Source organism: Podarcis bocagei, assembly GCF_964188305.1.
Source record: "Podarcis bocagei genome assembly, chromosome: W".
Classification (NCBI taxonomy): Eukaryota; Metazoa; Chordata; class Lepidosauria; order Squamata; family Lacertidae; genus Podarcis; species Podarcis bocagei.
This window is the reverse complement of record NC_138131.1, coordinates 84,573,050-84,585,329: the sequence shown is the minus strand read 5'-3', so window position 1 is coordinate 84,585,329 and position 12,280 is coordinate 84,573,050. Positions and strand designations below refer to the sequence as shown.

General features: G+C 39.3%; 1 protein-coding gene across 1 annotated transcript in view; it reads right to left on the bottom strand.

Moving 5' to 3' along the window:
- Window positions 1–5,862: 5,862 nt before the first annotated feature.
- Window positions 5,863–12,280, bottom strand: part of LOC308578158 (uncharacterized protein) — a gene marked incomplete at both ends in the record, with an annotated part of 87,862 nt that continues 81,444 nt past the window's right edge. The window contains 3 exons of the mRNA XM_081178418.1: window positions 5,863–6,051; window positions 8,843–9,038; window positions 10,711–10,762. Of these exons, the coding sequence (XP_081034544.1) occupies window positions 5,863–6,051; window positions 8,843–9,038; window positions 10,711–10,762 (437 nt within the window). The remainder of the gene's footprint in view (window positions 6,052–8,842; window positions 9,039–10,710; window positions 10,763–12,280) is intronic.

The window sequence follows — 12,280 nt, the reverse complement described above, 5'->3', positions numbered from 1 at the left end:
CACCATAAAATGTAGCACCCTGCTTGTGGTTAACGCTTAGCTGGAATGAAATATTCAACGCAGCAATAGAGAAATTAAAATAATTATTTATTTGTCAGACAAATAAATGAGAGGCACAGTGGTATATGGTTACCAAGCTCTGGCCTGGCTCCTGCCATTATGGCCAGCCCTTATATTCCCTTAATCCAGCCCCCTTTGCTCCTCCTTTGGCTGCCTCTGTCCAATCAGCCTGGTTGGATTTCCTATTGGCTGATTGCTATATCCAATCCTAAAAGATACACCCACATCCTCCTGTCCTTATATGGAACACAAACAGCTATATATTGTTACATCTATAAATGACAAATAAGTAGTAATATATCTTACATGTGTCTCAACAAGGAATCTTAATTACCAGCTCACCTCTTGCCCTCCCTGCCCTATTGCCTTCTAAAACAAATGGTTAATCTTAAATTTTTATCTTAAACATATGTCAAGGATCTTGAGTTTCACATCAACATTGAAAGATATCCTTCATTTGAAGGTTTCCAAACAAATGTCTGACAGCCATATATCAGGACTGCCCAGGACTGGCGTCTTCTTGTCTGGCTGGAGGGCTAGGTTGCTGGCTAACTTAATTTCAAGATAAAATACAACTCTTTACAACTATATGAAATCTAGCATTTCTTAAATCCTTTGCATAATTACATTTAAGCCAATACATTTAATACACAACACAAGTAGCCTCTTAAAAAGAATAAGGTCTTTGTAAAAAGGGAACTCAGTTTAAAACAGTTTCAGAAGAAACCTCTTCAGTTTACATCCCCCCCTTCTCCAGCCAGCTGCTTTTCCCATTAGCTCTTCCTCAAACTCTCTCAGTTTAAGAAAGAAACAGTTTTAAAAAGACTTCCCAAAAAAAGCCTCTCTTTCTCTGTCAGCTAGATGCTTCTCCCCATTTGCCTCTGGCCTTAGAAAATACAGCTCAAGGTTTAAGAGAGGCCCATGGTATCATTTTACTATTTGCCCATTCCTAATTATATTTATCTCTGCCTTTGTTATCTTCTGTAACATGTAGGGTCAGTGTCATTACTCAGTCTGTAATTTCAGCTTTTACGACTTTGAGAATTGTTTTCTGCTATCAATCAAAGGGGGGGGCCCCTTGTCTTAGGAGAATGGCCAAGGTTTTCTCTGCCTGGCATGAAACATTTGAAAATCTTTTAGGCTCTCTCTAATATACAAGTCCTGATCAAACATTAATAAAATGCAGGCTTATGCCTGATGCCTCAGCATTGCAGAGCTCCCTGGACGTCTTGCATTTCCTTCAAGGTGTTCCCCATGTTGGAATAGGCGTCTGCAAAAGTGGGACTGATTCTGACATGGAGGGGGAGAGAAAAAGTGCCATTTTGGTACAAAAATACTCTGAAGTTACGCTGGAAATGTAAGGGTCAAGAAGGCTCTTTCTATCCTATACGGTGGTCTTTAGGGCAGTTCATTAAAAAAACTTTTTTTAAAAATGCCTTCTCCAAAGCCTTCACAAAATAGGAAAACGTCCAAGAAAACAGCTATTTTCATGGAGGGTTGAGATATTAACTGATATGCACAAAATTTCAGATATAGCTATATAATCCCTAGTGTAGTAAGATAAGACCTTGGGAGCAGGCATCTTCAAAAAAGTGTTTTTTATGAACCACCCTAGTGGTCATGTGAGACAGTGAGACCTTGGTTCTCAAATGTTTTTTATACAGGTTTCTTTATACAGAAGGTTTTTTATACAGAAAGGTTCAGCATTGTGGCATCCTCTTCATACGGACAAGCAGCACTTTCCTTTTGGGAAATTCCATGCTCCTCAATTCTGGCAATTATTAATCACTCTCAATTCCACCCTAATAATTGCCACCTGCCCGGATTTTAACTTGTCTGAATTAATTTTTATTTGAATTACTTGATGTCTGCTTTTAGGCTCGTTGTGTTGTTTTTATGATGTTAGCTGCTCTGAGCCCAGCCTTGGCCGGCGAGGGTGGGATACAAACAAAAACAAATTATTATTATTATTATTATTACTACTCAAACGCTTTGGTTCCCAAATGCCGAAAACCCAGAAAAAGTGTTCCAGTTTCCAGGCGTTTTTCGGAAGCCAAACATCAAATTTGGCTGTCAGCTATTCTTTCTGGGGCGCCTGCACCAATCAAACAGACTTCGGGAACAGATTAAGTTTGGTGCTTTGGTTTTTGCAATTTATGTGGTGTTTTTGTTTCGGAGGCTTTTTTGGTTCATTTGTTTTTGCGACTGTGCGGATCCCAGTTTAGTTACTGATTGATTGATTGATTGATTGATTGTGTGATTGCAGAAACGGATAGAAGCCCCGGTCCCCATCCGAACAATGACTATCATCAGTGCAGGTGAGGAAAAAAAATAATTTTCATTTTTATCATTTACAAGACTGTTGTATTTATTTTAGAGTACAGTACATGGATGACTGCTTTCATTTTAGGGATCAGTGGTCTCGTTAGATAGTAAAATTCATGTTAAATGGCTGTTTTAGGGATTGTTTTTCAAAGTCTGGTACGGATTAATCCGTTTTGCATGACTTTCTTTTTTTTATATATAATAATTTTTATTACGTTTTTTTCCAGATTACAAATAGAAAAGAAAGAACATAGACAGTAGAAAGAAAGAAAAAACAGAAAATCTCAACCATTTCAACAACTTATTTCAGATTTCTATCGGGCTTCCCCACATCTCCCACATAGTGCATTCTTAACAATAAAATTATCAGCAAATTATAACCTTGTTTCATGTGTTTCTTTTTACTTTCAATTGCAGTTTAAGTTTAAATCTCTTGTTTTCAATTTACTTTTAAAATATAACATATTGTCATTTTTACCCATTTAAACCTTGATTCTTTCGTAAAAATTATCCAATTTCTTATATAAACCATTTTGTTGCTGGGGCTGATATTCCAAATCATACGGCGTCTTAAGATTCATATAACTTATAATACTTTTGCAAATAGTCCTTAAATTTACACCAGTCCTCCTCCATTGCTTCTTCTCCCAAGTCTCGAATCCTTGCAGTCATCTCGGCTAGTTCCATGTAGTTCATCAGTTGCGTCTGCCAGTCCTCCAGTGTGGGCAAATCTTGAGTCTTCCAATGCTTAGCGATAAGAATCCTTGCTGCAGTAGTAGCATACATAAAAAGAGTTCTATCCTTCTTTAACACCTTCTGGCCGACAATGCCCAGGAGGAATGCCTCTGGTTTCTTAGGGAAAGTGTATTTAAACACCTTTTTTAACTCGTTATATATCATTTCCCAGAAGGCCTTCACTCTTGGACAGGTCCACCAGAGGTGAAAGAATGTCCCTTCAGCCTCCTTACATTTCCAGCATTTATTATCGGACAAGTGGTAGATCTTAGCAAGCTTGACTGGGGTCATGTACCACCTGTATACCATTTTCATAATGTTTTCTTTCAAGGCATTACATGCCGTAAACTTCATACCGGTGGTCCATAACCTTTCCCAGTCCTCAGACATGATGTTATAACCAATGTCCTGGGCCCATTTTATCATGGCTGATTTAACTGTCTCATCCTGAGTGTTCCATTTAAGCAGCAAGTTATACATTCTCGATAATAGCTTGGTCTTTGGTTCTAACAATTCTGTCTCAAGTTTCGATTTTTCCACCTGGAATCCTGTTTTTTTATCTAGCTTAAAAACCTCATTAATTTGGGCATAATGAAACCAATCTTGCACTTTACCCTTTAACCTTTCAAAGCTCTGCAACCTCCAATTATCTCCAATGTTTTCTATTATTTCCCAATATTTCGGCCAACCGGCCTCCATATTGGGTTTTTTCCGAGCCTTGGCCTCTATTGGTGATACCCACCTCGGAGTTTTGCTTTCTAGTAAGTCTTTGTATTTTTTCCAGACCATAAATATTGCTTTCCTGACAATATGGTTTTTAAACATTCCATATGTTTTTGCCTTGTCATACCACAAATACGCATGCCAACCTAACGAGTTATTAAAGCCTTCCAGATCTAGGACATCAGTGTTTTCCAACAAGATCCAATCTTTCATCCAGCAGAAGGCTGCAGCTTCGTAATATATCCTTAAGTCCGGCAGGGCAAATCCCCCTCTTTCCTTTGCATCAGTTAGTATTTTAAACTTTATTCGGGGCTTTTTGCCCTGCCAGACAAATTTAGAGATATCCTTCTGCCACTTTCCAAAACATTCCACTCTGTCCACAATCTGCAAGGCCTGAAACAAAAACAACATCTTTGGCAAAACGTTCATTTTTATAGCTGCAATTCGGCCTAACAAGGACAACTTCAGTCTTGACCAAATTTCTAGATCCTTTTTAACTTCTGACCAACATTTCTCATAATTATCTTTAAATAAATTCAGGTTCTTGGAGGAGAGATTGACCCCCAGGTATTTCACTTTTTTAACAATATTTAGTTCTGTTTCCTTCTGAAACCCTTCTGTTTCAGTAGCTGTCAAATTTTTCCCTAACACCTTAGTTTTTTGTTTGTTCAACTTGAAACCCGCCACCCGACCAAATTTCTGTATCAGTTCCAGAACTCTTTTTGTACTAGATTCTGGCTCCTGTAATGTTAAAACCAAGTCATCTGCAAATGCTTTCAGTTTATATTGTTTCACTCCGACCCGTATTCCTTGTACCTGCCGATCCTTCCTTATCATGTTCAGCAAAACCTCCAGGACTGAGATAAACAATAAAGGGGACAGGGGGCACCCCTGACGTGTACCTTTTTCAATCTGAAGCTCTTCTGTCACCACATTGTTCACTATTGTTCACTAGATAGAGTTTTGCATGACTTTCTATGGGAAAGTGCACCTTGGTTTTGGAACACATTCAGTTTGAGAACCAAGGTACCACTGTATAATTAACTGGGGGGGGGGGGGAGAGAACATTTGTGTAAAAACCAGAAGCCTTTCTAATAGGTTTAACGGGTGAAGAAATACCAAGAGACCTAAAAAGACAGTGTATTCTATTTATGCCAGAATGTTCTTAGCCCGGATGTGGAAGGAAGAGAAGGTCCCAACAAAAGAAGAGTGGATTATCAAAATGACTGTGAAGATCAGACATCAAGATGATAGGAAATTTAAGCAAAGAAAAAAGTTAAAAGGACAAAATGGGGAAAATAATGAAGATGAAATGTGAAAAAGCATGGTGCAAAAACCTTAAGGATATAACCATCGTTAGTTCAAAGATGGCAAAATTAAGGGAGAATGAGATAGGCAGGAGAAGTAAATATTTAAAAAACCAGAAGAGGGAAGCTGGGGGAGATTGGGATTCATCTATGCTGTCTGCAAGAATGATGTTTGTGTTGAATATAAAATGCTAAAACTTAATAAAAACTATTTATATATATAAAAAAATTAAACAAGAATGGGAAAAATTTATTGAATACCTTAAAGATACATATTTAGAAATAATAATAATAATAATAATAATAATAATAATAATAATAATAATAATAATAATAATAATGGGCCTATGAACTGCCTTTTTCGTACGCATAGGAAATACTGTTAGAAAATAAGACTGTCAGGGGATCAAGCTCAGCCGACACAGAGAACAGCATGTGCCCAGCTTTTATTTCAATTTCTGTACCGTTCCTTAACACCTTGCATTGTTCTTCTGATGAAAAAGCAGATTTTTGGTCATTCCAGGAGGCCTAGGAATATAAAAAGGGGGACAGACCCTCTTCCTTCCAAAAGGGACTTATCGGACCATGCTTTGTCGAGCCTCAAAATGCTACTTCACTTTCACTTCTTCACCATTATTTCCGTTATTGATCAAGAAAAATTTGATCGGCGATTTTTAAAAAGACCCAGACTAGGAGTCCAGGGTACGCATGCCTAACCCTTATATCTCAATTTAATTGTTGTAATTCTCCACGCACGTACCTCAAGAGCTTTCCGGTAGAGGCGGACAGCCTCCTCGATATTCCCTTGTTCTCGCTTGATGTTCGCCAGGTTATTAAGAGAATCCGCGTGAGTCGGACATAAACGGAGAGCTGTATTGTAGCATTCCTCGGCTTCGGCAACCTTCGAAACACAAAACAGAGTTTTTACACGAATATTAGTATGTCTTTCACAGGAGCCCAAAAGGCTGCTCTGTGATGTGATGGCTGGATTGAGGTTTGATACGGCCCCTCAGCTCCTGACGGTAACTTGGTATTAGAGCGGTTCATAAAAAACTCTTTTTTTGAAAATGCCTGCTCCAAAGTTCTTCTCTTACCAACAGTAGAGATTATATAGCTATATCTGGAATGGCATGCATATCAGTTAATATCTTTTATATATATATGCCAGCTGTCCTTTGTCAACAACCAATTGTTGCTGTTTTTTATATTGAATATATGCTATATGGTAACTGTTGCACCTCATAGGTAACTCAAGCCTTCTGCACGTCACAAAAGATGTATTTTATCAAAGTCATTGTTGAACTGAAATACAATTAAGAAGTATATTAATAGTGAAATGCAATTAAGAAGAAGCATATTAACAGTAAAACCCCACAATTGTTGAGCCTTTTTTAAGGATTTGACCTCAGAGGTGCTGACCTTTTTTTAGGATTAAAGTTCTTGAGCTTTTTTGGGGGAAGTTTTGCCCTAGTAAATAAACCGCCACGAGGGCCGGATTAAATCGACCAGAGGGCCAGATTAGGCCCCTGAACTGGACTTTGGACATGCCTGGTCTAAAAGAACATTGGGAAAATTTAAATTCTTTGGCAGGATAGCAGGAAATATGACAAAACCAATGCATTTTGAGATCTAGGAGAGATGGGTGGAAGGCCCCCAAAGTGGACTTTGGACATGCTTGGTTTAGGGGAACATAAATACAAGAGCAGACTAATCCGATTCAAACTCTCTTTCCCGCACACTTACCGTCTTTTGCAAGATGTATTTAAGGAAGACAGTAAGGGAAATGGTTTTGGTCATACTAAATCAAAATTAAGAGACAGAGTTGCTAGATAGTAAAAGAAAATCATTGCCAAAAACGTATAAGAATGGCATACAAAGGATGAAGAAGTTAAGTCGGTTATGATTAAATGGGCTCAAGATTTTGGTCATAACATTGAATTAGATAAGTGGGAAAGATTATGGGCAAAAACAATTTATTGAATGTACAGCACTAATTAAAAATTTAATGAAGGTGACGTATAGGTGGTATTTGACGCCGACTAAACTTGCTAAAATATATATAACTCAAGATAAGGCACGCTAGAAATGCAAGGAGAAGGAAGGGAATTTCGTCCATAGGTGGTGGATGTGCACTAAAGTCAAAGTCTACTGGGATATGATTTACAAAGAATTGAAAAAGATCTTTAAATATACTGTTATTAAAAAAACCAGAGGCTAATTTTTGAAAGTGATTTACAAATGCTAAAGTAAATTGTTTTAAGTAGAGTAAGAAGGTAAATAGGGCGATATATGTTCAGGTAGGCAGCTGTGGTGGTCTAACGCAGTTGAAATATATAAAAAATATATAAATTGTCCAGTAGCACATTGCAGACCAACTCAGTTTGGTCTTGGTAGAAGCTTTTGTATCTGAAGAAGTGGACCTGCATACAAAAAATTATACCAAGAAGAAGCCAAGTTTAGCAAGCCCTGTTTAGGGAAGGACTATTGTATTTTAATATTTTGTCGCCAAGAGTGGCTGGGGAAACCCAGCCAGATAGGCGGGGTATAAATTTTATTATTATTATTATTATTATTATTATTATTATTATTATTATTATTATTATTATTATTATTATTATTATTATTATCATCATCATCAGGTGCTACTGGACAATTTTTAAAGGGTGATATAGAAATGCTAAGAGGATCGTGACTGCTTAAGAAAGCCAGGGAGTGGGAGCGGGGGAAGGGGGAGGGGAGTCGACGCTTGGTATGAGCAAAGTTGTATGTGACGATATGACAAAGGAAAAAATAAAAGAGGACTTCTTCTAGGTTCTGTACCCCAAATCCCCCCCCAAAGAGCCCAATTTCGAGGTCACCATCATCCGGAAGGCTTTTTTCAGCAAACCCTCTGACATACAGAAAGCAAAAGGGACCGGTTTCATTTTCTTTTTTTAATTTTTATTTTATTTATAACATAGTCCACAACAACTCATACATACAAACAGACCCACCACCATTGACTAATTATCAAAATTAAACTCCTATCCTCTTACACAAAGAAAACATAACATAAAAATAAAAGACTTTATTCTGTTAAATGGCCGCCTTATTTACCTCTTGTATACTATTTCTTTTGTATGGGATTATTACAATTTTTCCTAATTATGACTTAAACCACAAAGTCTCCTGTAGAAATTAATTGAAACAAGTCCAAGTGTATATTTTGGGGCACTGTTTGGTAAAGTATTCTCTGCATTTTCCCCATTCCTTTTGGAATTCTTGTCTGGGTTGTGCCCTAATTGTCTCTGTTAATCTGGCCAATTCAGCATGGGGTAAAAGCCTAAGAAAAAGCTAAACAACTTCAATCCTAAAAAAAGTTCAACAATTTAAACCCTAAGAAAAGAGCTCAACAACTTCAATCCTTAAAAAAAGTAAACAACTTTGGTCGGCCCTTATGGCCCTTCACTTCATCAAATCTGGCCCTCTTTGAAAAAAGTTTGGACACCACTGCCTAATAGGAAAGTTTCTGTATTTTTTTTTCACAGGCCCACCAGAAATGTATAAGTGTCCCTTCTTCTTTACTGCACCTCCAGCACAGTTTTTTTGTTTTATACATTTTAGCTATTTTGGCAGGTGTTAAGTACCATCTATAAAACATCTTTTATATAGATGTTCCCCCCACCCCAAGGCAAAAGGGACCAGTTTCTTACGCTGCCTTTCTCTTTCAGCGCGTTGGCCAGGTTGCAGTAGGCGTCAGGGAAGTGGGGCTGGAGCTCAATGGCCCTCTTGTAGGTATCGATTGCCAGATCGATCAGCCCCTGTTCGTAATACACACATGCCAGGTTGCCGTGGACAACAGCGTGGTTGGGACTCAGGCTCAGGGCCCGTAGGTAGGCTGCAACGGCTCTGAAATGAGATCAAGGACTGGTTCAGTTTCATTGTCACCAGGGTGGATAAAAATCTGTTTTTTAAAAAATAAAATGCTTTGGGAGGACGATTAAGAGGATCGAGGCGGGCCGGGACTGCTGATTCTTTTAGATTTGTTAGCGGCCTTCGACATGGTCGATCACAAACTTTTGGACCACCGCCTTGCCAACGTGGGGATTCAGGGCACAGTCAGACAATGGCTGTGCTCCTTTATCTCAAGTCGGGGACAGAGGGTGGCGCTAGGGAGGGAGTTGTCGCTGCGGCACTCCTTGTTGTGTGGAGTGCCGCAGGGCACAATCCTTTCCCAGATGCTTTTCAATATCTTTATGCGCCCCCTTGCCCAGATTGTCCGGAGTTTAGGGCTGAGTTGTCGTCAATATGCTGATGACACCCAACTTTATCTGTCAATGGACTCGGCCCCAGACACACTGACCAGATGCTTGGAAGCCGTGGCTGGGTGGCTGCGTGGGAGCCAGTTGAAGTTAAATCCTTCGAAGACAGAGGTCCTCTGGCTGGGTCAGGACAACATGGGGTTGGGGGGCCAACTCCCATCTCTTGTGGGGGCGCAATTAGTGCCAGAGCCTTCTGTCAAGAGCTTGGGTGTAACCTTCGATGCCTCTCTTTCCATGGAGGCACAGGTTGCAGCCACAGCAAAGGTGGCATTTTTCCACCTCCGCCGTATTAAGGAATTGGTTCCTTACCTTTCTCGCCCTGATCTGGCCAGTGATCCATGCGATGGTCACCTCCAGGCTTGATTATTTTAACTCGCTCTATGCTTAGACTCACTCTGACACCCTATATGGGATTTGGTATATAAATTTTCCCGTGGCTTTTTTGCTGGCCCATGTAGCACCAGCATGGATAGCTGGCTTGGGTGAATAGCTGATGTTTCCTCCCTTTGTAGTCTTGATGAGGCTGCATTTTAAGCTGTATTTTAATTAACTGGGGTTTTTTTCTATTCTATTTTATTGTAATTTATATTTGGTGTTAGCCGCCCTGAGCCCGGCCCTGGCCAGTGAGAGCGGGGTAGAAATAAATAAATAAATAAATAATTCGGGGAAGAATTATTTGTTTTAAGTTTTTCATGTGTGCGAAAACTCAGTCCAAGTTTTTCTTGGGGAAAAAATGTTTCAGCACATCAGTTAAGCAACATGGATACATATGCTACCATGTTACTGTTTTAGTGAAATAAATTGCTTAAATTGTTATGAAGGAAATGTTTCTTTTCTCCTTCCAATCAAGTACAGCAGAAAAGTTGTTCAAATAAAAAGTGTTCACTTATTAAAACTCACCATCATTTCGTCACAATCGGGCTGTATATAGCAGAACCAAATCATTTTGATATAACTGTAGAAAAGACTCTGAAGTTAGGATTCCAAAAAGGAAACCTGCCTCCGATTGTCAATATTAAGAGGATGCCAGCAAGGCTGAACCTTCCGGTAAAAGGGGGATTTAAATCAAGTCTTATGGATTTGGGATTTAAATCAATTTGCTTTAAATAAAATCAACCCTCTAGGCAACAATGGGAGTTAGTTTGGGTATGGGTGCAACCACTAAACTGAGAATATAAGACGTAATGTGATTATACGCAAAACCAATAAAAAACATTTATATAAAAAAGAGAATATAAGCTCTATGCCTATTTGCTTACCTGTCAAATATACGCGCCTCCTTCAAGACGTTCCCCAGATTAATGTAAGCATCTAAGCATCCAGGAAGTTGGGGTCCAGGGTCACCGCCTGAAAATATTTAAGATAATAGATTTTTGTTACTAATACAGTCATACCTCAGGTTGAAGTAGCTGCGGGTTAAGCATTTTCGGGTTGTGCTCCGTGGCGACCTAGAAGTAACAGAGCGCGTTACTTCCGGGTTCTGCAGCTTGCGCACGTGCAGACACTCAAAATGATGCCACACGCATCTACGGAAGCAGCAAATTGTGACCCGAGCATGTTCGCTTCAGGATGCGAACGGGGCCCCGGAACGGATCCCGTTCGCATCCAGAGGTACCACTGTATAACAGCATGGTTACTTTTAAATAAGTGGGTCAACTTTGACCTAGGCTGCCTCCTACCTACCTTCCTACCTTATCAATCTACCGACTTTATCTTATTATCTATCTACTTGCCTATCTATCTATCTATCTATCATCTATCTATCTATCTATCTATCTATCTACCTACCCTATCTATCAAATCTATCTACCTACCTACCATCTAATCCAGGTGTGGCCCAACTTGGCCCTCCAACCCCCATCATCCCTACCTAACAGGACCAGTGGTCAGGGACAATGTGAGTTGTAGTCCCAAAACAGCTGGAGGGCCAGGTTTGGCCATGCCTGAATCTATCTACCTACTCAATCAATCAATCTAACTAATCTATCTATCCATCTACCAACCTTTCTTATATATGTATCTATCTAATCTACCTACCTAATCTATCTATCTAATCTAATCTAATCTAACTATCTATCATCTATCTAATCTATCTATGCAAGGAATATCAACTGTACGAGAAATGGTACCAACTAATGGTACTAACAGGACACCGGAGGCCCATTGCAGCTGAAAAAATGCCTCCAGTTTTAATATAAAAAAGAATGGGAAACGTTTATTGCATATTGACAAAAGCAGTGCACACAGGTTAATACATTAGCAGGATTAATTTTTTTAAAAAAACCCACCTGTAATGGTTAAATTTAAAGTAGAATCATAGAATCATACAGCTGGAATAGACCACAAGGGCCATCGAGTCCAACCCCCTGCCAAGCAGGAAACACCATCAGAGCACTCCTGACATATGGTTGTCAAGCCTCTGCTAACTGGGACTTTTCTCTTGCTTTTCTTTTGTGCAAATACCCCCTTCCCCCTGTACCTACCTACCTCTCGACCCTCCCAAGGCCTGCTACCTGAAAGCCATCGAGACCCAACCCAACTTTGCTGTGGCATGGAGTAACCTCGGCTGTGTGTTCAATGCGCAAGGGGAAATCTGGCTGGCGATTCATCACTTTGAGAAGGTAACTGTTACAGAGTTTCTGGGCTCTAGATGGGAAGGCCTGGAAAAATAATGATAATGATAACAATCCAATATAAGCCCCATTAATTGGGCTAGTAGCGTTCTCTCTTCTTCTGTTAAATAATGTTTTATTAATTTTTCATTAATCACAATCCAATAGAAGCCCCATTAATTGGGTTAGTAGCGTTCTCTCTTCTTCTTTTAAAGAA